General features: G+C 41.4%; 1 protein-coding gene across 2 annotated transcripts in view; it reads left to right on the top strand.

The window, feature by feature from the left end:
* Nucleotides 1–18,385, top strand: part of BLVRA (biliverdin reductase A) — a 53,733-nt gene extending 35,348 nt beyond the window's left edge. For both annotated transcript variants that reach the window (XM_043975358.1, XM_043975357.1), the window contains 4 exons: nucleotides 1,043–1,140; nucleotides 7,167–7,274; nucleotides 8,219–8,390; nucleotides 17,366–18,385. In XM_043975358.1, coding sequence (XP_043831293.1) covers nucleotides 1,043–1,140; nucleotides 7,167–7,274; nucleotides 8,219–8,390; nucleotides 17,366–17,663 — 676 coding nt within the window. In that variant the 3' untranslated portion in view covers nucleotides 17,664–18,385. The remainder of the gene's footprint in view (nucleotides 1–1,042; nucleotides 1,141–7,166; nucleotides 7,275–8,218; nucleotides 8,391–17,365) is intronic.
* The last annotated feature ends 7,143 nt before the right edge of the window (nucleotides 18,386–25,528 follow it).

Raw genomic sequence — 25,528 nt, 5'->3', positions numbered from 1 at the left:
TAAACTTTGTATCTCCCCCAGCACCCAGCACAGTAATCTGCATATCATCATTATCATAATTAATAGCTGACATTTCTACAGTGCTTTGCTTACTTCATCTCATTTGATACCCACATGGGGTAGGAAGTGATACCTGTATTATTAGCATCGTTTTATAGGTGAGAGAACATTTTCAGAGACATTAAGTGATTTGTTCATATTCATCCAGCTAGTGTCAGGAGACGGGATTCAAAGCCAGCCTTACTGATACTTAGTTCCTTGCCCTTTTCACTAATCTCTAGCTCACTGATAGGTCCTTCAGAAGTGCTCCTTGAACATTGTGCACAGTAAGAACAATATTGTTTGATGAAGAACTGTGAATGTCTTAACTATTCTTAGCAATACAATGATCCAAGACAATCCCAAAGGACTGATGATGAAGCATACCACCCACCTCCAGAGAAAGAAGTGATATTGATTGAACACAGACTGAAGCAGGCTATTTTTCACTTTCTTTCATTTCTTTCTCTTAATAGTTTTCTTATACAAAATGACTAATATGGTAATGTTTTACATCATCACACATGTATAACCTATATCTGATTGCTTACAGCCTGAAAGGGTGGTGGGAAGGAAGGATAAAATTTGGAATTCAAAACTTTAAATAAAAATGTTTTATTATTTTTTTTAAAAGAAGTGCTCCTTGAATTGAATTGAATTGATTTAGCAACAGAATGGGACCTCCAGAGTACTATCGTCATTAGTGGGGAAAGAAGATCTTTGGAAGATTGTTTCTCTTTGTATCTTGTTTTCTAGTTTTGTTTTCTTTTTTCCCCTGTAGTCTCCTACACACACACACACACACATACACACACACACACACACACACACACACACACATGAACATGCATGCACTCACTCACACTCACACATACATACTCACACATGTACACACACTCACACAGACTCACAAAAGACACCTACTGTCCATAGCTTTCTGTGTTTGGAATTTTGGAAACTTTGTTGAAGTTTCATTTCTGTGTTTGTCTCTCTTATTCCAAAGGCTGTTTCTCAATGCTGGCAAACATGTCCTTGTGGAATATCCAATGGCTTTATCTCTGGCATCGGCCCAGGAGCTCTGGAAGATAGCAGAGGAGAAAGGTGATGGCTAGTCTTTTTAAAAAATAATAATATATTTATATGTAAATATGGATATTATATAATAATTTAAAACATTTTAAAAATAAAGTTTTTAAGTTCCAAATTCTATCTTTTCATCACTACCCCCTCTTTCCCCTCCCTGAGATAGTAAGCAATCAGGTAAAACATTTCCATATTAGTCATTTTGTACAAGAAAGCTTGAATAAAAAAAGAATGAAAGAAAGTGAAAAATAGTTTGCTTTAGTTTCTATTAAAGCAATATCAGTTCTTTCTCTGGAGGAAGATAGCATTTTTTTATCATGAGTCCTTTGGGATTGTCTTGGATCATTGTATTACTGAGAATAGCTAAGTCATTCACAGTTCTTCACTGAATGATAGTGCTGTTCCTGTGTACAATGTTCTCCTGGTTCTGCTCACTTCACTTTGCATCAGTTCATGAAAGTCTTTCCAGGTTTTTCTGAAATGATCCTGCTTGTCATCTCTTATAGCACAACAATATTCCATTACAATCATATATCATAGCTTGTTTAGCCATTTGCCAATTGATGGGCATCCTTTTGATTTCTAATTCTTAGCCACCACAAAAAGAGCTGCTATAATATTTTTGTACAAATAGGTCCTTTAAAAAAACCCAAATAGGTCCTTTTCCCTTTTTTTATGTCTTTGGGATATAAACCTAGAAGTGGTATTGCTGGATCAAAGAGTATCCACAGTTTTTTTAGCCCTTTGGGCATAGTTCTAAATTGTTCTCCAGAATGGTTGGATCAGTTCACAATTCCACCAACAGTACATTAGTGTCCCAGTTTTCCCACATCCCTTCCAACATTCAACATTTTCCTTTTTTGTCATATTAGTCAATCTGATGGATGTGAGATAGTACCTCAGAGTTATTATAATTTTCATTTCTCTAATCAATGGTGATTTAAAGCAGGACTTCTTAAACTTTTTCCATTCACGACCTCTTTTTACTTGAGGAATTTTTACATGACCTGGAGTTTATAGGTATACATAACCATTTACTGTCTCCAAGATCACATTCAGTTATGCAACCTGCTATGGGGTTGCTACCCACAGTTTAAGAAGCTAGGATTTAGAGCATTTTTTTTCATATAACTAAAGATAGCTTTGATTTCTGTCCGAAAGCTGCCTGTTCATATCTTTTGATCATTTAGGTGATGACTATTCTTGATGTGTTGGATATCAAACCCTCTCACTAAAATTTTGTCTGTGGGACTAGAAAAATACCTTTCTAAATTATGTCTTGAGGCTTGCTATCTTACCTTGGTTTTACAGTGATGTTAATAATCTCCACCAGAGGGGCAGCTAGGTGGTGCAGTGGATAGAGCACCAGCCCTGGAATCAGGAGTACTTGAGTTCAAATCTGGCCTCAGACACTTAACACTTACTAGCTGTGTGACCCTGGGCAAGTCACTTAACCCCAATTGCCTCATTTTAAAAAAAGGGGGGGGGATGGTTGACAAGAGAACATTGTACACAGTAATAGCAACATTATCCAATTAGTACTAAGAGCCTTTCCAGTTCAAAATCCCATTTTCCCCTAAACTGAGTCTTTCTTTGGTGGTTGATGATCTTGCTGTGTTTCCCGGCCGTCGTTTGGGAAGTTGTTTTGTTTCTCATGGCCTAGGGGTGGAGCTAAGGGTAGACAGAATCTAAGTCCCTCCCTGAATGTCTACTGACGGCAGGACATAGAATGAATGACAGCTGGCTATTGTGTGACAATTTGAACTTTTCAAAAGCTTCCAAGTGTTTACCAAGGCAGCTAGGTGACCCAGTGAAAAGAATGCTGGACCTGAAATCAGGAAGACCCGGGTTCAAATCTTGCCTCCAACACTTACTCATCTGTATAACTCTGAGCAAGTCAACCTTAGTTTCCGCATCTGTAAATAGAGATAAGAATAGTACCTTCTTATAGATCTGTCGTGCATATCAAATGTGCATTATAAATTTTATAAGCCATAGAGCATTAAATAAATGCTATAATAATAATAGTTAGCATTATTAGTAATACAGCTTAAGAAGTTCAGAGAATAAAATGCTGGGTTTGGAGTCAAGAAGACTTGAGTTCAAATCCAGCCTCAGACACTTACTAGCTGTGTGATGCTGGGCAAGTCACTTAACCTTAGTTTGCCTCAGTTTCCTCATCTGTAAAGTGGAGATCATGATAGCACCTATTTCCCAGGGTTGTTGTGAGGATCAAATGAGATAATAATTATAAAGCCCTTAGCACAGTGCGTAGCATATAATAAGGACTTAAAAAGTCATTCCTTCCTTCTTCCCTCCTTCCCTCCTTTCCTTTTTTCCTTCTCTCCCTCCCTCCTTTCCTACCTTTCTTCCTTCCTTATTCTTTTTCTTCCTATCTTCCTTTCCTCCTTCCTTCCTTCTTTCCTTCCTTCTTTCTTCTTCCTCTTATCACTTGATCCTCACATAAACAATCCTATAAGGTAGACCAGAAAGGAATTAGTTATACCCATTTAACAGATGAGGAAACTGAAGCACAGGGTGGGTAAATGACTTCCCTTAGGACACACAGCTAATAAGTGACAGTCAATCTAGAGCTAGAAGGACCTGGATACCTCACCCTGTACTCTTATTTTAAAAACATTTTTTTTTTCTGGTGAGGCAATTGGGGTTAAGTGACTTGCCCAGGGTCACACAGCTAGTAAGTGTTGAGTGTCTGAGGCTGGATTTGAACTCAGGTCCTCCTGAATCCAGGGTCAGTGCACTATCCACTGTGCCACCTAGCTGCCCCCCCCTTTTTTCCCTGTACTCTACTCAGCTCTTTACCACTTGGAATCATTTGCCTTTTTGGGAATCCCTCCCTAATATTGATGAATTTTGTTGTTGTTGTTGTTAATGATTTGCCTTTTGTGAAGCAATGAAGGAAACGAAGGCTCATTGAGGGTTTGGTATGTGTCTGTGTGTGCCTGTGCTTCATTGCCATCTTTCCTTGGTGAGGCTGCTTCTCTGGCAGGCTTTTCTATGAAGGAACAGCTGAGCAGATAGACCCCTGTGTGACCAGCAGCCCCGTGGCTGGAGTGCCCCTTTGGATTATTCTCTGATTGGTGCCTGAAGCCCAGATGTGCTTAGAGGACTGTAGCAGTCTCTGCATATAAATACAGAGCATATCGTATAATTTTAAAATGTTTACATCTATTTGAATCCTTGTTCTAAAAACATTAAAAAAAAAATACAAGGTCATGAAGAGTCCTGGACTGGAGTCTGGTAACTTAGGTTTGCACATTAACTTGACCTGTATGACCTTAGACAGGTCATTTCTCCATCTTGGACTTTTGTGTCCTTTCTGTGAACTGAGACTTTGGACAAGATGCCCTTGAGCTCAGCCTGGTAGAATGGAAAGAGCTTGGCAAGTAACTAGAGAACTTGGGTTCCAGACCTGGTTCTACCCCCTCCAAACCATGTAACCTTGAAGTCCCTTAAATTCTCTGGGCCTCAATTTCCTCATCTGTAAAATGGGGGGAGGGGGCTGGGCTAAATGGTCTCTAAGGTCCCTTCCAGCTCTAAACCTATGATCCTATTAACGGGTGATTCTAGCACTAAGTCTACTTTGTCATACTTAATTCAGGCATGCCTTATAAAATTTTTCCCCCACAGTGTATCAGGGATTAGTTTGGGGGCTGATAATTTGCACATGAAAATATACTATGACATACATTTAGAAGTGGAGAGCTCTTAAAAGCCATCTAGCCCAACCCACTTATTTTACAAATGAGGAAACTGAGGCCCGAGAAGTGAGATCTAAGGTTACAGGTATCAAGAAGCAGGGTTCTGGCCTGTATTTGCCTTAAATGTTTGCCTATTACCTCAGTCAGATTGGAATGAGGACCTTCCACAGTCTCCGCAGTTGTGCTAGCAAGTCCCCAGAGGCACGCGAGCTACCTCAAGCTTCTCGGGATCTGGGGCTTTTTCTCAGTCTCGTCAGCCTTGAGCTCCCTAATTGGCAGCGATGGCAGGTCACAAGGTGCGGGGCTCTAAGATGCTCTTTTTATTTTCCCCTGTAAGAGATGCAGCTGTTGCCTGTTAGCCCAGGACTGGAGCTGATGGCTCACTTAGGGCCCAGGTCGCCACTGACTCTCCCGGGATTCAGCTGTGTCTGGTAGTGATCAGTGTTTACTTAGTTGCTTGTTTATGGATTGCGAAGGGGCCTCTGCATTTAGGAGAATATTCCCGTCCTCTGTGTTTGCAGCAGGTACTTTGAAGTCTCCTACTGTGCACGTTCTGGATGTCCAGACGTAGAAAACTGGTGACCGAGTTCTGTGCAGGTGAACATCAGACACTTGGCAGCTCCTGGAAAAAAAGGACCAGACCAGGAGTTCTGAGCCCTACATCCAACGTTTAAAAACTGTGTGTGGGGGAAGCTAGGTAGCACAGTGGATTAAGCACCGGCCCTAGATTCAGGAGGACCTAAGTTCAAATCCAGCCTCAGACACTTGACACTTACTAGCTGTGTGACCCTGGGCAAGGCACTTAACCGTCATTGCCCCTCAAAAAAAAAAAAAAGAAAAGAAAAGAAAAAAGAGCTGTGTGACTCTAAGTCCTATTGCCTCTCTCTGCCTCAGTTTTCTCATCTCTAAAGTGGAAATAATACTATGTGTTCCTACCACGCTCACAGGATTGTTTCAAGGAAAGTACTTTGTAATAATAAAATAATAATTCATATAACTAAATTATATTATTTAAATCATTTATAATTAAACCATAAATATAATTAAATAATAAAACAGTAATTGTAAAGCACTTCGCAGTGCCCAGATTAATAAGTCCTTCCTTCCTTCTTCCCTCTCTCCCTCCTTTCCTTTTTCCCATCTCTCCCTCCCCTCCTTTCCTGCCTTTCTTCCTTCCCTTTTCTTTCTTCCTTCCTATTTTTCTTCCTATCTTTCTTTCTTTCTTTCCTTCCTTCTTTCTTTTTCTTCTTATCACTTGATCCTCACATAAACAATCCTGTAAGGTAATCCAGGAGAGTATTAGTTATACCCATTTGACAGTTGAGGAAACTGAAGCACAGGCTAGGTAAGTGACTTGCCCTAATTAGGGCATTAATTAATTATGGATAGTATATTTTACTGAAATTATAAATAACCAATTCTACTCTAGGTACAGCTAGGTGGCACAGTGAATAAAGCCCTAGCCCTGGATTCAGGAGGACCTGAGTTCAAATCTAGCCTTAGACACTTGATACTTACTAGCTATGTGACTCCGTGCAAGTCACTTAACCCTCATTGCCCTGCCAAAAAAAAAAAAAAATTACTACTCTAGCTGTGTCATATAGTACAAAGTATACTGTTTTGAAAACCAGGGAAACTGAGTTTTATTTATTTATTTATTTATTTTGGTTTTGTTTTTTTTTTTTGCACGGCAATGAGGGTTAAGTGACTTGCCCAGAGTCACACAGCTAGTAAATGTTAAGTGTCTGAGGCTGGATTTGAACTCAGGTACTCCTGAATTCAAGGCCAGTGCTTTATCCACTGCACCACCTAGCTGCCCCCTGGAACCTGAGTTTGAATCCCACCTCTGACCCTTACTAGTGGTGTGACCTTAGTCAGGTCACTTAACCAGAATGATTCACAATTCCACGTCTATAAAATGAGTGATTGGATGTCTGAAGACCCTTCAAGCTCTGTGATCCTGAAACAGTCTACTGATGGTGTGAAAAGTTTCTGGTCTGCAGTGTAGAAACTTGTATGGTATAATTTCCCCCTATTTTTAGGAATCCAGTGCATCTCATCCTTCCTAGTGACGATGAACATTCTGCCTTGCCTATCTTTCCTGCCTGGAAAACCTTTTGGTCATATGACAGAACCTTCCAACTCTTTGGGCCGCAGCCACAAATGCTCATTCTTCCTGATTCCTCCTCTCCCACCTCTTGTATATACCTGCCAATCATTGTCCCTTACATTAAACTGTCCTCCATCACACCTGTTCTTTCCCAGAGAAAATGCTGTAGACTTCGGGCTCCCTCACTTTGACCCCTTGTGTTTCCTGGACAGGAAAAATCCTACATGAGGAGCACATTGAGCTCCTGACGGAAGACTATGCTTTCTTGAAAAATGAAGTGGCTGGGAAACAGCTGTTGGAAGGATCCGTTTACTTTACAGGTTTGTTTCTTTTCTTTTTTTGTTTCTTCCTTAATCCTTTTTTTTTTCAGGGCAATGAGGGCTAAGTGACTTGCCCAGGGTCACACAGCTAGTAAGTGTCAAGTGTCTGAGGCTGGATTTGAACTCAGGTCCTCCTGAATCCAGGGCTGGTGCTTTATCCACTGTGCCACCTAGCTGCCCCTTTCTTCCTTAATTCTTTTAAGCTTAATAGCCATCCCGAGAAACACAGTCATATAGGTATACAAAGCAAGGACTACAATCTTATGTGAAACCCCATTATGGTACTGCTGATTTTAACTATGCCCAAATCAGTTTAACAAACGGCTGGCACATCACAAACACATTGGTTCTGTGGCTGCTCCCACTAAAGTGTCTTTTCATTGGCTGGCTGCCCCTTGCCTGGAATGCTCCACCCCCTCATCTCTGCCTCCTGGCTTCCTTCTAGACTCAGATCCTGCATTCTGCATTGGGTCTCCTTAATGCACAGTGTACACACACACACACACACACACACACACACACACACACACACACACACACACACACACACACCTTGTTTATGCAGCTATTTGCTTGCAGTTAAACTCTTTGTACCTTAGTTTCCTCATCTGTAAAATGGAGATAATAGTAATACCTATCTCACAGAGTTGTTTTAATGATCAAATGAGATCATGCATATAAAGCACTTTGTAAACCTTCAAGGGCTATGTACACAAATATTAACTATTATAAGTAGCTATATACATATGAGAAAACTGAAAAACAGAGGAATGAATAACCTGAAATATCCAGCAAATTCTGTGACCAAGGAGTTGATAAGAACACTGCCTTCTAAACATTCTTTCCCTGGCTTTACCCAGGAGCCCTGGCAATGGAACCCCCTGGTTAGTTGTCTGTTCTTTTTATCCTGTTCTTGCTCACTAATGCTCCCAGTCTTCCCACAGGTGGTCCTTTGGAGGAAGAACGGTTTGGCTTCCTTGCATTTAGCAGTATTGCTCGCCTGTCCAGGCTGGTGAGTCTCTTTGGAGAACTTGCTTTCATTTCAGCCACCATGGAAGAACAGAAGGAGAATCAATATCTGAAAATGACTGCAAACTTGGAGACAGTGGACAAGAGGTGAATCATGGTGGAGGGCAGGGGGAAACTGTGGGAACTTGACCTCTTGAAGCCCTTTCCCAAGCTCTTTTATAGCCCTTATTTCATTGGTTGTTCAGGACAATACTGTCTGTGATTTGGGAGATGGGGGAGTATTATCAAGTGGGGTGTTAGAGTGGAAAGAGAGGACTAGGTTTAGAATAAAAAAACTGTTCAGTCGTTTTCAGTTGTGTCAGACTGTGATCCCATTTGGGGTTTTCTTGGTGGTTTGCCATTGCCATTTCCTTCTCTAGCTCATTTGACAGATGAGGAAAACTGAGGCAAATGGGGTAAGTGACTTGTCCAGGATCACGCAGCTAGTAAGTGTTTGAGGCTGGATTTGAACTCAGGAAGAAGAGCCTTCCTGACTCCAGACCCAACACTTTATCCATTGGCGCCACCTAACTGACCAGAATCAGAAGACCTTGGCTTCCAATCCTGACTCTGCTACTGTAAGACCTGTGTAAACTTGGGCAAATTATTTAACCTCTCTGGCCCTCAGTCTCATCATCTGTAGTAACAGAGGTTTCAACCAGTTGATCTTTAAGGTGTGTTTGAGGTCTCAATCCTATAAGAATACATGGGAATCCAAAGGCTAACTCCATTCTTAGAAACACCAGAGTCTTTCTAGAAAAAGGGGAACAGTAATAATAGACCTTTATCCTTGTTAGGGGACCTTATAGTGACCCTGTGAGGAAATAGGGCAGATGCCATTATCATATTGACATTTTTTCTGAAATTTTTAATATATTTTCTGTCACCCTTTCCCAACATATTTCTTTTCTCCTACCCAGCAAACTATCCCTTGGAACAAATAATTAACAAAGAGAGGGTGGAAAAATGCAATTCAGTAAACTATCCAACACATCCACTGAATCTGACAATACACATGGTGTTCCCCCAGCCCCAATCCCTCACAAAGAAGGGAGCTCCATTTTCTCCTCCTTTCTCTTGGTGATCATCTCACCTCAGACACTTACTAGCTGTGTGACCCTGGGAAAGTCACTTGGCCCCAATTGCCTTAAACATTGGGGACCATCTCCAGTCATCCTGATATATATCTTGCCACTGGACCCTGATGACTCTTGAGAAGAAAGGTGACCTTGCACAGTCCTTCCCCACTTAAAAAAGATCCAATTTAGTGCAAGTCATGACATTACCCTGATGTCATGGTCCTCTTTGAACACAGGACAAATAACAACAACATTGTACTGTGGTCAGTTTTGCTGTTCTTTCTATTTACATAGTCATTGTGTATACACCACTGTCCCATTTAACAGATGAGGAAAATGAGGTTCAAAGAGGTTTAATGGCCTGACTGGTCACACAACCAATTAGTATCAGGGTTCCAAATAAAATTGGGGCCTCTTACATTCTAATTAAATAGTGTGTGTGTGTGTGTGTGTGTGTGTGTGTGTGTGTGTGTGAGAGAGAGAGAGAGAGAGAGAGAGAGAGAGAGAGAGAGAGAGAGAGAGTTGCTATACCTCACTCTTCTCAGAATGATCTGATTGTTAATTCCTTGAAGGACCACTGTTTCTTGCTGTTAAGAGGGAATTTTCTCTTACAGGTGTTTGAATCTGTTGACTGAGGTGAGAACTCTATATCTGGGCACTTTCACTAAGCTGAGAGAAGCCCCTTGTTGAAGCTTGCTTGTTCTGCCCCCATTAATGCTTTGAAAGGTGAAAGTGACTTGATAGATAATATAGTCCCACTCTTCATTTGCAGATGGGGAAACAGAAGCCTAGAGAGGGGAGGGCGTTTGTCCAAGGTCACACAGGTTGTAACAGTGCCGGGCTCTGAATCCAGGTGCTCTGACGCCAAATCTAATAGTGTTCTCCGCCCCCCCCACATACACATTTTTCTGTTGGCATGTTATACTTGGCATGTAGCCAAGCTCATTAAACAGCAAGGTGGCTAATTGGGTAAAACTTCTAAATAACTTTTTTTTTCATTGTTTTATAGCAATGACTTGGCTATTAGCATCCAAATCAATTTGACAGACTTAAGCTCTAACCAAAGACGTCGTTGGGAATGTAAAGGGGCCGAGCCCAACATTCCTCAATTGATCTGAACTTTTTTGAAATTGATTTATGTAGTTTTAGGCTGTAGCCTACCTTGGGCTGATGAGTTTTCTGGTCTTCCTGTCCTGTGTCATGAGTGGCCATTAACTGCCTTCATTTGGTCCCCAAACTGCCTTTTTAGGAATTTCAGGGGATGATCCCATCAATTCTCCATCTTCCTGAATTTGCTAATCAAGCCCATTTCTGCCTTGACCATTCTCTTTGTGATTCCGTAGATTATAATCATGTTTCTAACCAGTCAACAAACCTTTATGTAGTGCTTACTATGTTCTAGACACTATACCGAGCACTGGAAATACAAAGCCAAGGAGAAAGAGCAGCTCTCCGCCCTCAAGATTACATCCTAGTGGGAGATGAATAAAGGATGAAGAGGAGGTAGAAAACCAACATGGGGAGGGCTGAGATGAGGGGTTCCCGAGAGAGGAGTGCACAGTGGGATGAGAACCAGCTGGCCTGGGCCCCCTCTTTGGCTGGAGGCTGTGGGAGAAGCCAGCCAATCAGAGGGCAGGGCCCTGGGTAGAGAATACTGGAAATGGGTGAATTTTGAATGGTTGGAGTGAGGCTTCAGGATGAAGAGAGATAGTCTCTTCCAGCCTCTCAGCCTTCATTTTTCTGGATTGAATGACCAGTCTTCTGAGTTGGCCTTTAATAAATTTCCTTCAAGGATTTGAAGGGATATCTCATGGAAAGGGATGAGACTTTTTTTACTTGGCCCCAGAGGACAGAATTAGGATCAATGATGGAAGTTGCAAAAGAAGCACATTGAGGCTTGAGGTCAGGAATAACTTCCCAACTACCCCAGGAGCAGGTATCCTCAAAGCAGTCTTAACTGTACCCTCCCCCACCCCACATTCCCAGGCCTTTCTTGTATAAATATTCAGTTGATACTCATTTCTTTCAGTGTTAGCTCCCCTGATCAATATCTTCCCTCATTAGACCAGGAGCTCCCTGAAGCCAGGGTCCTTTTAAATGTGCATTTCTTATGCCCATTCAATCAGTAAGCAGTTATTAAGCAACTGATGTATGCCAGGGTTTGTGCTAAGTGTTGGGGAAAGAAAGAAAGGACAGTCTGGCTCTCCAGGAGCCCACAGTGTAATAGGGGAGACAACATAAAGGGGAAAAAATACAAACTAGGTAAATACAGGATAAAGGAAAATGCCCAGCATATTTTGTTGTCATTGTTTAGTCATTTTCCAGTCCTATCTGATTCTTTGTGACTCCTATTTGGATTTGCTTAGCAAAGGTACTAGACTGATTTGTTATTTCCTTCTACAGTTCACTTTACAGATGGGGAAACTGAGGCAACAGGGGTAAGATAGCTGGCATGTGTCAGGTCAGATTTGAACTCAGGTCTTCCCAACTCCAGGCCCAACACTCTTTCCACTGTGCCACCTAGTTGCTTTAAAATGCTTTGTTGAATGACTAATAGGGGTTCTCCATTACTAAAGATCTTCAAGCAGAGGTTGTTTTGTTGTTGGGGGGATTTGTGTTTATATATAGGTTGGACTAGATCTGATTCTCTGACTGGGGGAACTCTGACCTCTAGATCCAAGGGTCTAGAATGTGACCATGCATTAAGAAAAGCCTTGATTTCAAAGAGCACTAGAATTTCCTGGTTGTCTACTCTGCCCCCCCTCCCCTTTTCTGCTACTATGTTGGTGAAATCAGAAACAATTGTAACCTGAAGGATGATCACAGTCATGCTGATTTCCTGTCTGCAAAGGGAGAGAAATGGATCTGTGTAATTGTAACAACAACAACAATAGTAATAACGCCCATGTTAATGATACCCTCCTGTTTATAAAGTACCCATGGAGGTAGGTAATGCAAGGATGATTAATCCCATTTTACAGATTGGGAAACTGGGGATCAGAGAGTTTTAAGTGACTTTCCCAGAGTTACACAGCTGGGTTGAACCCAGGTCTCTCAAGACTAACTGCATTCTACTACCTTTACAATGATGAAGATGATGATGATGACAATTATAAGTGCTTTATAGTTTATAAAACACTTTACATGTGTTATTTCATTCACTCTTCACAACAACCCTGCGAATTAGGTGCCCTCTTTAATTGGAGGCTGTGGGAGAAGCCAACCAATCAGAGGACAGGGCCGTGGGTGGAGAGTACTGGAAATGGGTGAATTTTGAGTGGCTGGAGTGCAACTTCAGGATGAAGAGAGATAGTCTCTGACAGCCAGCCTCTCAGCTTTCATTTGTCCCCATCTTACAGGTAGGGAAACTGAGACAGAAGTTGAGTGACTTGCCCACAGCTATAAGTATCTGGGTAGAATTTAGGAAAATGAGTCTTCCTGACTCCAGACCCAGCACTCTATCCACTATGCCACCTAGCTGCCCTCTAGCAAGTATCTGAAGTAGGATTTGAACTTAGGTCTTCCTATTGATAAGTCCAGCCCTCTTTCTGCTTTACTCTGCCACCTCTTCTAGAGGTCTATAGAAACAATTCATTAGCTTGACCTTAGGTGGTCATTGAGGCTCTGCTAGGGAATGGTTTATGTATACTTCTTTTTCTTCTTCTTTTTTTTTAAACATCCACCAGTTGTATTTCCCCTCTACTTTCCCTTTCCCCACCTGAATCAGAGTATCAGGAGATTTTTTTTAAAGTCAGTAAAAGAGGTAGGTCACTTTTCTCTTGGCTTTTCCTCCAGACTTAGGGAATTCCTCAAATCTATTTTTAACCAGTACCAGAGGAAAGCCCTAGACTTCGACTAAAAAAAAAAAAAAAGTCATATGAAACCCACCTAGTTACTCAGATGTTGGCACATTTGCATGAATGTCACTCAAGCTTATAACAACCAAGGAATAGAATTAAATATGCATATTGGTTACATGCAAATATAACCAGTAATCCTGACAATTCTAATCATAAGGTCCTCTCCTCATTTTGAATACAGGGGAGAAAAGAGAAAATGAATGGCCAAAACAGAAATTCACTATTGAGAGGATGCTTTTAGGACTAGCTGAACACTTGTTCAGCTCCTGAATTCGTTGTCCTCTTGACAGGGACCAGATGCAATTATTGACGTATCAAAGAGCTACAAAGAAATAATTGAATCCTGGGCCAAATAGGAGACTTTCATAGCTACAGGCGTTTCAGACTTGGTCAGTACCTGTTGAGTTAACCTGTGTGTCTGCAAACACAGTGAGATGTAAAGAGAGGTCATTGTTTTTTGTTTGTTTGGTTTTTTTGCAGGGCAATTGGGGTTAAGTGACTTTCCCAGGGTCACACAGCTAGTAAGTGTTAAGTGTCTGAGACCGGATTTCAACTCGGGTCCTCTTGAATCCAGGGCCGGTGCTCTATCCACTGTGCCACCTAGCTGCCCCGAGAGGTCATTCTTACCATCCATGTGAAGCATTGGTCTTTCCTTCTGGAGATAGGGAAATGAGAGTAGATTTTCTATCTAAAACCTGTGGTTTCTCTCAGGCTCTGGCCTGGATGTTGTTGCAACAATTGAAAGCATGCTTCTTCCTGGGACTAGTCACTTTGTATTAAGACTCCTCTGTGAGCTGTCTCGGGGGATGGCATTTCATTCCTCGAGTTATCGATGAGTTTGTCATGCTAGACTAAAGTAGAGCAGTGCCTGGGGAGAGCCCTAAAATAGCCCTCAGTGAGGGGTCTGAGGAACAGCAGACATCTTTGCAAGCCCCTGTGGCACCAGCTAATGTTCAAGAAGAAAGCTGTGGCTGACACACACAGAGGTTACTTCACTCCTCTGGTGAGTGGCTTCCTGCTGACTAGCCTGTTGGGAAGCAAGGAGTTGGTGGTTGAGAGGAAGGTTCGATTTCCCTGTCAGAGCTCCTATGGCCCTGTTAGTGAAGGGAATCTTCTTTGAGTTGGGAAAACTGCGAATAAGAATGTTTGCAAATGAGGATTTTTCTTAATGAAGGTCACAAAGTGGTAGATGTTTACTGCATGTGAACCAAGGCACTTTAATTGGACAGTTTGGTATGAAGAAATGTCCACACAAAAGAGCTGGGGGAAAAAAAAGAAAAAAAGGAAGGAAGAGAGAGAGAGAGAGAAAGAAAGATAAGGAACCATTGGTTTATGGGCCAGATTCATTCCTTGGATTATTTCTATCTATCCTACCTGGATAACTGTTAATCATGCCTGTGGTTGCAAAAACACAACAGAATTTTATTTTATTTTATTTTTTTGCTAAATAAATGTTTAATGAAAGAATATACATACATATTTGTCCATATGAAATAAATTTATCAATTCAAAAGCTATAAACATATTTATAATACTCTAAACAAAAAGCCAGAATATTTCATGATTTTTTTAAAAAGTTCAATTAAGATTTGGATTGTTGAGAAAGATCTATGTGCGAACAGAGAAAACAATAGTAATCATAACTGTATGGTATGTGCTTTTAAAAATAATTCATATATCAACTTACAAAATGGCTTTAGATTACTTAAAAGTATTTAAAATACTGAAAAATGACCATTAGTTCCCTTAATGAGGGTAAGCATTTGTGACGTATTAGTGCAAAATATTGACTTCATTGGAAGTTTAATTCATGTATGTCCCTCTTGCTAACACAATAGGATTTTAAAAGTTTTAAGTAGCAAAGATAGACATAGTTGATTTCATGTCATGAGATAGACACAGTTGATTTCATTATTTTTCTCTCCTTTTTCCCCCCTATGATGATTTCTCTGTTTATGGGTGACTTCCTGTGTAAAGTGTTTCTCACTCTTTTTTCTTTCATTCTTCTCTGTGGGTACTTCTAGTGTCTTGGTCTTTGATTCAATGAGGGGCCAGATTTACCTGCTGAGATTTGACATCCTTTTGATTCACAGGCACCATAGAATGTGTCCTTGGATTATGGTACCTCACACTTCTCTTTGCTTTAGACAGCTTGGCCTCACCTGGTCAACCCTGCCATGTTATCACCCACACCCTGATAGGCAAGTTGCCTTTTCTTGATTACCTCTTCTTGACTCACTTCTCTCTCCTTCACCCCTCCGTCTTCTCTCATGTATATTCACCACCTTCAAATTAGATAACACATACAAAGTGCTTTGCAGACATCAAGGGGTCATATAAATGCTAGCTGTTATTATTCATTGCCATAACTAAAGCATATTTAAAATTATTTATTTTACTTATTAGATTTTTATGTTCCCTCTTTTGCATTTACAAAGAAGGCAAAGGGGACATTTCATATTTATTTTCCTCATGAAAAATAAATTAAAAGCTTCCTCACTCCTGCCCCAGAGGCCTTATAAACAGCAACATAAATATAAGTTATACTTATCTGCTTACTCACTGTATTCAGCAGTAGAATATAAGCCCCTTGAGGGCAGGGACCATTTTGCATTTTTTTTGTCTTGTATCCCTAGCTCATAACACAGAGCCTAGAATAGAGACTAGAGCTGTGATTTCATTGTCAGAGGGAACTTCTAAATAAAAGGAACCCCCTTCTCACATAGGTCAGCACCTTCTCTGCACCTTAGAGCCTAAAAAAGTTGCCTTGAATGCTGAGAGGTTGGGTAACTTGCCCAGGGTCATACAGCCATTATGTGTCAGAGGTAAGACTTGAACCTGTGTAATTTAAGATTCTAAATGTGGGTTCTAATCTGTTCCCCCAGTTTTGGGGGAAACTGACTAAAATCACTGATAAAACGAGTTTAGGTTTTTAAGGGTTTATTGAAAGATAGAAAGAGAAAGATTGAGAACAGAATTCCAACAGCCTGGCATTCCTATCTTTCCTCAAATTTCCTGTGAAGTCCTCTGCCTCCACCACCACCATCAAGTCAGGAACCAAAAAGAGAGAGAGAGCTCCCTGCGCAGGCCCTCCTTCCTCCTTCCTGTCCCCTCCCAGAAAATGGGAGGCTCCTCAAGTTGATTGGCTGGTAGCCTTGGTGGCAAACGTTACTTCCTGACGCCAAGGAAAAGCCACATGGCCTTGCCCTCTGAGGCAATTCTCCTCATGGTGGAGCTTTCCTATAGTAAGTCTCCAGTAGGTGTCGTCATTCCAATCATTACAAACCCAAGTCTTGATGTCTCCAAAGTCTCTATCCCATTATGCCAATAAATATTTGTTTGATTGGATTGGTAAGTAGTTTCAATGAAAGACATTCCCCAGAGGAGAAGTCTTGAGTATTTGTTCTACTATATGGATTCTATCCTAGCTATGTTTTAGCATCTTGTAGCTCAAGAAGGGCAGCTATTGGCTCAGTGGATAAAGTGCTAGGCTTCAAGTCAAGAAGTTTCATCTTCTTGAGTTCAGATCTGACCTACTCACTTATTGACTGTGTGACCCTGGGCAAGTCACTTCAACCTGTTTGCCTCAGTTTCCTCATCTGTAAAATGAGCTGGAAAAAGACATGGTAAAGCACTCCAGTAGCTTTGCCAAGAAAACCTCAAATGGAGTCATGAAGAGTCGAACACAACTGAGAAATGACTGAATGAAATTGAAGTGATGAGCATGGAGGAGAAGTTTGAGGAAGGAGAAAAGGTTCCTTATTGAGTGAAAGATGTGAGGTTTAGTCAATCCAAGAACATGTGGACATGTGTGTTCTTCAGTCTTTATCATGACACCAGTCTTCTGCTAGGACTGTGCAGAGCCAGCATTTGATAAAGGATGAACGAATGAATGAGTTCTCCTCTCTGAGCATTAAACTTCACAATAACATAGCAGTTGACAGGCATGTCTATGAGGAGTGGTAACCAAATCCTTGTGGAGGTTGGCAAGTAGCAACAAGATCAAACCAACCTGAAGTGTTAGCCAAATGTAGTCACTGAATAAGGAAATGCGCCATAAAGATTGTTCAGCCTGTTGAATTCCAACAGACTGCAATGCTTCTTACAGAAGAGCTAATTCCATGGTTTCTTTCTCTTTGAGCAGGCCACTGACTTGGATTGAAGAAAGAGGCCCTGGCCTGAAACGTGAGTGGCATATTAATTTCCTTTTTGACTCTGATCGCCTGGAAAGTATCCCTCCTCCAACTCAAGGACACAAAAATATTTTCCTGAGAGACCAAGAAATATTTGTCAAGAAACTTTTGGGCCAAATGTCCACAGAGGATCTAGCCAAGGAGAAGAAACACATCCTGCACTGCCTGGGAATCGCTGATGAAATCCAGAAGCACTGCCAACACCTCAAAAAAGAGGGGTCTTCCGCAGGAGCAGAAGGCACAGTGTAACCCTCTAAGAGTGGATTTCACAGTTCTTAGCATAGTCTTAGATAACAGTACTGGGGTGGTGTTTGTGCTGTTTCATTTTTCCCATTAAAAAGGTTTGCTGGGGCAGCTAGGTGGTGCAGTGGATAGAGCACCGGCCCTGGATTCAGGAGGATCTGAGTTCAAATCCGGCCTCAGACACTTAATACTTACTAGCTGTGTGACCCTGGGCAAGTCACTTAACCCCAACTGCCTCAGCAAAAAACCCCAAATAAAACAAACTAAAAAAATGGTTTGCTTAGGGATGCCATGGTTTACTTACTTTTTTGTCATCTGCCCTGGGCTCGGTGGGTAGATAGAATTAAGTGCCATACCAGAACATGCTCTGTCCTGGTCATACCACCTCTCCGGTTCTGGACCCTACGTTTTAGAAAGGACATTGAAAATCTAGAGTGCATTCAGAGGTTTCCAAGCAGGACCATGAGGGGTATTCAAAACCATGAAAAAACAAACAAAACAAAACAAAACAAAAACCCAAAACCATGCCATAAAAGATGGAGCTGAAGGAACTGACAGTGTTTATCTCGGAGATAGAAAGACTTCCGGTGGGAATGGGAGCTGAAGGTGGTGACTGCCTTTGAGCATTTTGCAAGACTATGAATATGGAAGATGTAGAACTGAATGTATTCTACCCTGGAAGAAGGATAAGACTTGGACCTTTTGACCCTAGAAGGCAGTACTGAGAAAGTGAGAGGGGTGGGGACTGGAGGAGGAAAGGAGGGGGTAATGGAGGGGGGCAGAGTGAAAGGGAGAAGGAGAGAGAAATGGAGGGGGAGGAGTGGAATGAATAAGAAAGGAGAGGGGGATGAGAGGGAGGGAGAGAAAGAGAGGGGACAGAGGAGGGGGAGAAAGAAAGGCTTGTTATTAGGGAAATTCTTACAAATGAAGATTAGGCCTATGTAAAACTAGAATAGACTAGAGGGGCAATTAATAATAATAATAACAACTCACATTTATCAATCACTTTAAGGTTCGCCAAGTACTTTTCATAACTAATACAGTGAGTTCCCCATCTTTGAAACATGGATGATCTCTTGACCAGATCTGTTTTGAAAGCATTTCCTCTCAGATATGGGTTGGATTTAGTCATCTCTGAGGCCCTTTGCAGACTTGGGATTCAGTGATTATGTTTTATTCTTCAATGCTTGATTACTTCCACAAACTCATAAGCATGAAACCTTCTTCCAGTGGTAAAGAACACAGCCTATTCCTTTCATGAATTCTCATCTCACATGACTCTAGTCCACATTCTCCCATAAATCCTCTGTTAGGGATCAATCCAATATTCTGAGGCCTTCTTGTTGATGTGGATACTGGTACAGCTTGTTACCTTGTCTATTTATTATCCCTCTTTCTTCATGACTCACCTCCCTTTCCAACCATACATTCAGATCATGGGTTCTTAACCTGGTTCCTGCTTTGTTTTTTTAACATTTTTATAGTGTTTCAGTATAATTTGTTTCCTTCATGGCCTTGGGTATATTATTTTATGTATTTAAAAACTTTATTCTGAAATATCCATAGATGTCCCTCAGAATGTCCAAGGGGCTATGGAACAACAAAAAAAAAGAAAAGAAAAGAAAAGAAAAGAGAAAAGAAAGGAAAAAAGAAAAGAAAAGAAAAAAGGTTAAGAAAGCCAGGGTTGGATGATATATGACTCTATTTGCATAGTTTGCCATCATATGCTCAACCCCCCTCTTACACTCATTGTATATCTCTCCATTGCCCTTTAGGTCAGGAACAATTTAATTCCTTGGAGAGTGTGATGATTCATGATTTACATTGCTGGCACAAATTGGTATTAAAAAAGATGAGTTTTTGTTTCAGGGTGAAGTGTGGGGTGATTGAAAGTCACTGTATACTCTCCTAAGTACAATCTAACCTGTTCCGTTCTTCCTGTTTAAATCTAGGCTCATTTCATTTTCCATTTGGGGTGACTCTAAGTCTTTGCAAATGTACAGAGACCTGAATTTCTGTACATGACTTTGCTACAAACCCTTTTCATTTCTTCCTGACAGCTCAGGGTAGGCATAGTACAAGTGGCCACAGCTTCCCTTCATAGACCAGACAGCTAAATCCTCATCTTTACTAAAACGATAATCACTTACAAATGGAATAAAGGATTTTCAACTGCAAGTAGGGTATGAATGGTTCAAACTAAATTGACCTTGTGGTTTGGACCATGAAACCAACACATCTGCCACTACTTAGTGACCAGGCCTGTAAATAACAAAACCCAGTTTTTAGAGGTCAATTAACTTGAAGATTGAATGTCCAAATGTAAAATCATAAGTTCATACATGGAGCAGGAAGAGGTCTTGTGTTCAAATCCCAGCACTTCTACTTGGGCAAATCACTGACATAACCTCTCTGGGACTCAACTGCATGAAATAAAGGTGTTGGACTAGATGTCTTCTTTGATCCCTTTGAGGTCTAGGCCTAGACCTTCCTTCCTATGTATCAGTAAAGATGATATTGGAGGAACCAAACCCTAGGCAACTGACATCTCATTTACCATCTGGCTATACTACTTTGGGAATTCTCTGACTTCTCCACCAGTCCTTGTAAACCTCTTTAATGGGAAAAACCTCTTCATTCTGCAAGATCCCATCAGCCTTGGAAGTCCACCTCATCGGTACCCTCTGCCCCTCTGATTGGAGGGTGGAGCCATGAACTCTATAACTTCCCTTTAAGGAGGGGGCTCAGCACAGACCGCTTCATTTCCTACCTAGCTGCAATACTTTGGGACTTCTGACTTCTCCACTAAGCCTCCATGTTGGGTACTTTCTCCTTCCTCCCCCTGCCCTACCCTTTTCCTTTTGTGTCTTATCTTCTTTCCTTGACTGTGGGGACTTTTTTTTTTTCATATTTATATCCTTAGCACAGTGCCTGATCCATAGTAGATGCTTCATAAATGTTTAGTTACTGATTGTTGACTGATGTAACAAAATAACTGATCTACCTCTCTGCCAGTTCAGTAAATGAATTTTCTTCTTTCTGCTAATGTGTACTTTATAGGCACATCGATGAAACAATAAGGAACTATTAAGTGTCTTCTAGGTTCCAGGCCCTCTGCAAGCTTCTGGGGATACAAATATGCCTGACAGTTCTTGCCCTCGAGGATTATTTCTTCTAAACAGGAGATCCAATGCACGTAAGAGAATGATGGTGGGGAAAGGAACTTTGGTTTAGGTGGTCACAGGGATTCTGAGTAGAGCCGTAGGGCAGGCAATAGCAGTAGCAGTGTTGATTTGGGTTTAGTTTCTAAAGCAAGGGCAAGAAGTTGAAAAAAAATCGAACTCCCATTGGCAAGAGGGTAGGTGTGGCTAGATGCCTGTGCTATATACCTTGGCTTCTTGGGTGGGTAGGTGCCATGGAGCATAGTCAGATGTTGGCTAGATCCAAGCCTGGAAGAGTCCTCAGGGGTCATTGAGTCGAGCCCCCTCACTTTGCAGAGTGGTGAAGTGATTTGCCTAAAGTCACAGGGTATTGAGGTGACTCGGGCAGCATAAGGCAAACTGTAGTAGCCTGTTGTCTCTGTATTAGTAGATGAAGCCAAACCAGTCTTTCGATCCACCTCTTCCCTCATTTCAGCTAATTAATGTAATTCTCTTCTAGTCCTTAGCTTGTCTAGAATAGTTACTTGAGATGAGCTTATCTCTGGATACTGGCTTTGGGGACCCAACAAAATAGTGGTGAAAGGGGGCAGCTAGGTGGCTCAGTGGATAAAGCACTGACCCTGGATTCAGGAGGATCTGAGTTCAAATATGACCTCAGACACTTGATATTTACTAGCTGTGTGAACCTGGGCAAGTCACTTAACCCTCATTGCCCTGCAAATATGTATATATATGCGTGCACACACATATATACACACACATATATGTGTGTATGTATATATGTATATATATATGTGTGTATGTATATATGTATATATATATATAGTAGTGAAACCAGTCCAACTCATTTCCTTGGTACCCAGCTCAATTTTTCAGGTTTGGACAGTTTTCTTCTCATTCTGTGATTCTCCCCTTGTCACCTCTCCCTACTTGTCACTTTAATTTGTACCTTCTCCCAATTATCTTGTAGATATCTCCAAGATGCTTATTATTTTCAAACACCTCTTTCCTTTTCAGCCTCTGTTTCTGTGACACCTAGCATCATAGTATCCACAGGCCCAAATAGCAGTACCAGCCTAAAACCTGAGAAGTTGGAGATGAGGAAGGGAACCTCTAGGGTTTGGTAGGCACAAGGACCCCAGCACTAAAAGCACACTGGCTTAATAGCAGTTGGTGTAGGGTGGGGGGAGGGCTGGCCAATTTAGGTTTCACACCAAACTAATCATATCCAGAATTGTTGCTGTTTTTAGAAGAAACAGCCTCCTCATGGATCTGACGTGTGATAGGGAATGAAATGAGAGGAACTACAGAAGGGATAAGAGGGAGAGGGAGAAGGCTTGGAGAATAGAAACAGAAAAGAAGAAAAAAATAGAATGATAAAGATAAAAGGATCCTTGGCAGTTATCAGCCCATACCGGAGCAGAGAAACCTAGTACGACTGGGCATGGTAGCACACACCCATAATCCCTACTACTGGGGAGGCTGAGGCTTGTGGATCATTGGGGAGTAGGGATAAAACTAACCAGGCATCTCTATGAGGTTCAGCCCTAATATAGTGAGCCCCCGGAGGTGTAGAGCCATGAAGCTGTCCCACAAGTAGCTGCTGTACTTCTAGCCTGGGAAGGATAGGAAGACAATCTCCAAAACAATGAGGACGAGGATGATATCCTTCACAACATCACTGACTTCTTTTGTTGGTGCTGGTCAGTATTTTTCAGTCATATCTGACTCTTCGTGACCTCTTTTGGGGTTTTCTTGGCCAAAAAACAAAACAAAACCTGGAGTAGGGGCAGCTAGGTGGTGCAGTGGATAGTGCAGTGGATCTGAGTTCAAATCCAGCCTCAGACACTTGACACTTACTAGCTGTGTGATCCTGGGCAAGTCACTTAACCCTAATTGACCCACAAAAAAAAATACTGGAGTAGTTTGCCATTTCCTTCTCCAATTCATTTTACTGATAAGGAAACTGAGGCAAACAGGGTTAAATAACTTGCCTAGGCCAGATTTGAACTCAGGTCCTTTTGACTCCAGGGCCAGTGCTTTATCCACTGTACCACCTAGCTGCCCTGCCATGAAGGTAAGTGACAGAAAGAAAGATCCTAATAAGAAATGGTGAGCTGGCAGGTTTCAGAAAAATATAGAAAGACATATATGAACTGATGCAAAGCAAAATGAACAGAACCAGGAGAACATTGTATGCAGTAACAGCAGCATTGTGCAATGATTCCCTATGATTGGCTTAGCTCTTCTCATCAATGCAATGATCTAAGACAATTCCAAGGACTCATGATGGAAAGAAAATACTATCCATATTCAGAGAAAGAACTAAAGGACCCTGAAGCATACTATTATCACCTTCTTTTTTGTGTTTTTTCCCTTTTGGTCTGTTTCTTCTTTCACAACATGACTAATGTGGAAATATGTTTGCACATATATAACCTTTATCAAATTGCTTACATTTTAAGAAGAGGGGAGGGATAAAAATATGAAACTAAAAATTTTGTAAAAAATGAATGTTAAAAATTATCTTGGGGGTAGCTAGTTGGCGCAGTGGATAAAGCATCGGCCCTGGATTCAGGAGTACCTGAGTTCAAATCCGGCCTCAGACACTTGACATTTACTAGCTGTGTGATCCTAGGCAAGTCACTTAACCACCATTACCCTGCAAAAAACCCCAAAAAAACCAAAAAACAAACCTAAAACCAAAAATTATCTTTACATATAATTAGAAAAATAAAATGCTTTCAAGAATTTTTTAAAAAGTAAAAAGAAAAAGAAAGAAAGGTCTTAAACGTGTAGCAGTCTTATGGTAGAGACAACATGCAAACAATATGGACAAATAAGATACATGCAGGATAAGTTGGAGATGATCTCAGAGGGAAGGCACTGAGGTTAAGGGGAACAGGAAAAGCCTTCACAGAAGGTGAAGTTAGGGAAGCCAAGGGGTAGAGAGATAAGAAAGGAGAGTTGCAGGTATGGGGGAAAGTCAGTAAAAATGCCTGGAGTCAGCAGATGGAGATGGAGTATCTTGTGTGAGGAAGAATAAGGAAGCCAATATCGCTGGATCACTGGGTGCTCCAATTTACCTGTAAGAAGACCAGAAAGGAAGGAAGGTAGGTGGCAGGTAATAAAGCACTTTAAAAGCTAAACAGTGGGGCAGCTAGGTGGTGCAGTGGAGAAAGCACCAGCCCTGGATTCAGGAGGACCTAAGTTCAAATCCGGCCTCAGATACTTGACACTTACTAGCTGTGTGACCCTGGGCAAGTCACTTAACCCTCATTGCCCCCCCCCCAAAAAAAAAGCTTAACAGAGGATTTCGTATTTATTCTTGAAGGTAGAAGAGAACCACTAGAGTTTATTAAATAGAGAGGTGACATGGTCAGATCTGGATTTTAAGATTAGTTTGACAACCTGACTAGAGGATGGACTAGAGTGGAGAGACATGAGGCAGGGAGGCCAACCAGATTCTTGCACTAGTCTAAGTGTGAGGTGATGATGGTTTGCAGGCAGGCTTTAACAGTCAGAGGAAGGAAGGGGCTAGATGCAAGAAATGTTCTGAAAATATAAATAGTTAGACTCAGTAACTTGGATATGGGTCATGAGAGGGAATGAGGAGTCAAGGATAATGTATAGCTTGCAAGACTGAGGGACTGGGAGGATAGTGGTACCCTAGACAGTAATAAGGAAGTCAGAGAGAGGAGAGGCTTTGGGGGAAAGCATAATGAGCTCTGTTTTAGACACCTTGAATTTAAGGTGCCTATGAGACATCCAGTTCAAGATGTCCAATAGGCAATCAGATATGGGACTAGAGGTCATGAGAGCGATTAGGGCTGGATAAATAGATTCAGTAGTGTAATGAGCAGTATGAAGACCAGGTAGGCTGCAATAGGCTGGATCTTAGAGGTGGAAAGAGCCTTGGAGACAACTGAATCCCAGCCCTGCTACTTACTCTCTGTGTGACCTCAGATAAGTCCTTTGCCTTCTCTGGGTCCCAGCTTCCCCATCTAGAAAATGAGGGGGTTGGACCCAATGAGTTTTAAAATATCTTCCAGTTCTAATGGTTTGTAAGGCATCATTAACATCATCATTCTAAGTTCCACTATCTTACCTTTCCCATAACCTTATGCTTATTTGCAAAGATAATTGTCCTTCCCACAAGCTCAGGTCACTGCAATAATCTTTCTTCCCTAAGCCTTGCTCCTCTCATCTTTGTTTCCAGGCATTTTCTTTCAGTCGCTCCTTGCTACTTTCCTTCCTGGCTTTTATCTTCGTTTTTTTCTTTCCTCTTACATTATGATAAACAAACACTGCTACAGACAGAAACAAAAAAAGGTTAAAAGAGGATAGAGAGATAAAAGGGCTAACCCATCTTTATTTGAAATACAAGAACATGGTACAAGAATATCTGCACTCCCACTTGGACTAAAGATATGTGGAAAGAGGCCAGTAGGCGGGAAGGATGGCAAAAATGGAATTGTCCTAGGAGAAGAGGTATTCTGAACAGCTTTCTGTGAAGCAATTGTTTTCTACTCAAGTTCTACTTACTCCTTTTGCTTACATACTCTCATTTTCACTGTACAGCAAGAATTTTTTACAAAGTATTTTCAAGACTTCCTTCACTAAAGTCATGGACCTATAATGTAGAGGCAACCCTAGGCTCCTGAAAGACAACTGTTCTTATTCACATATCTGGTTGTATCAAGCCTCTGC

The sequence above is a fragment of the Dromiciops gliroides genome, chromosome 1 (assembly GCF_019393635.1).
Source record: "Dromiciops gliroides isolate mDroGli1 chromosome 1, mDroGli1.pri, whole genome shotgun sequence".
Classification (NCBI taxonomy): Eukaryota; Metazoa; Chordata; class Mammalia; order Microbiotheria; family Microbiotheriidae; genus Dromiciops; species Dromiciops gliroides.
Note: the sequence above shows the minus strand (reverse complement) of the source record. Positions and strands in the feature narration are given on the sequence as shown.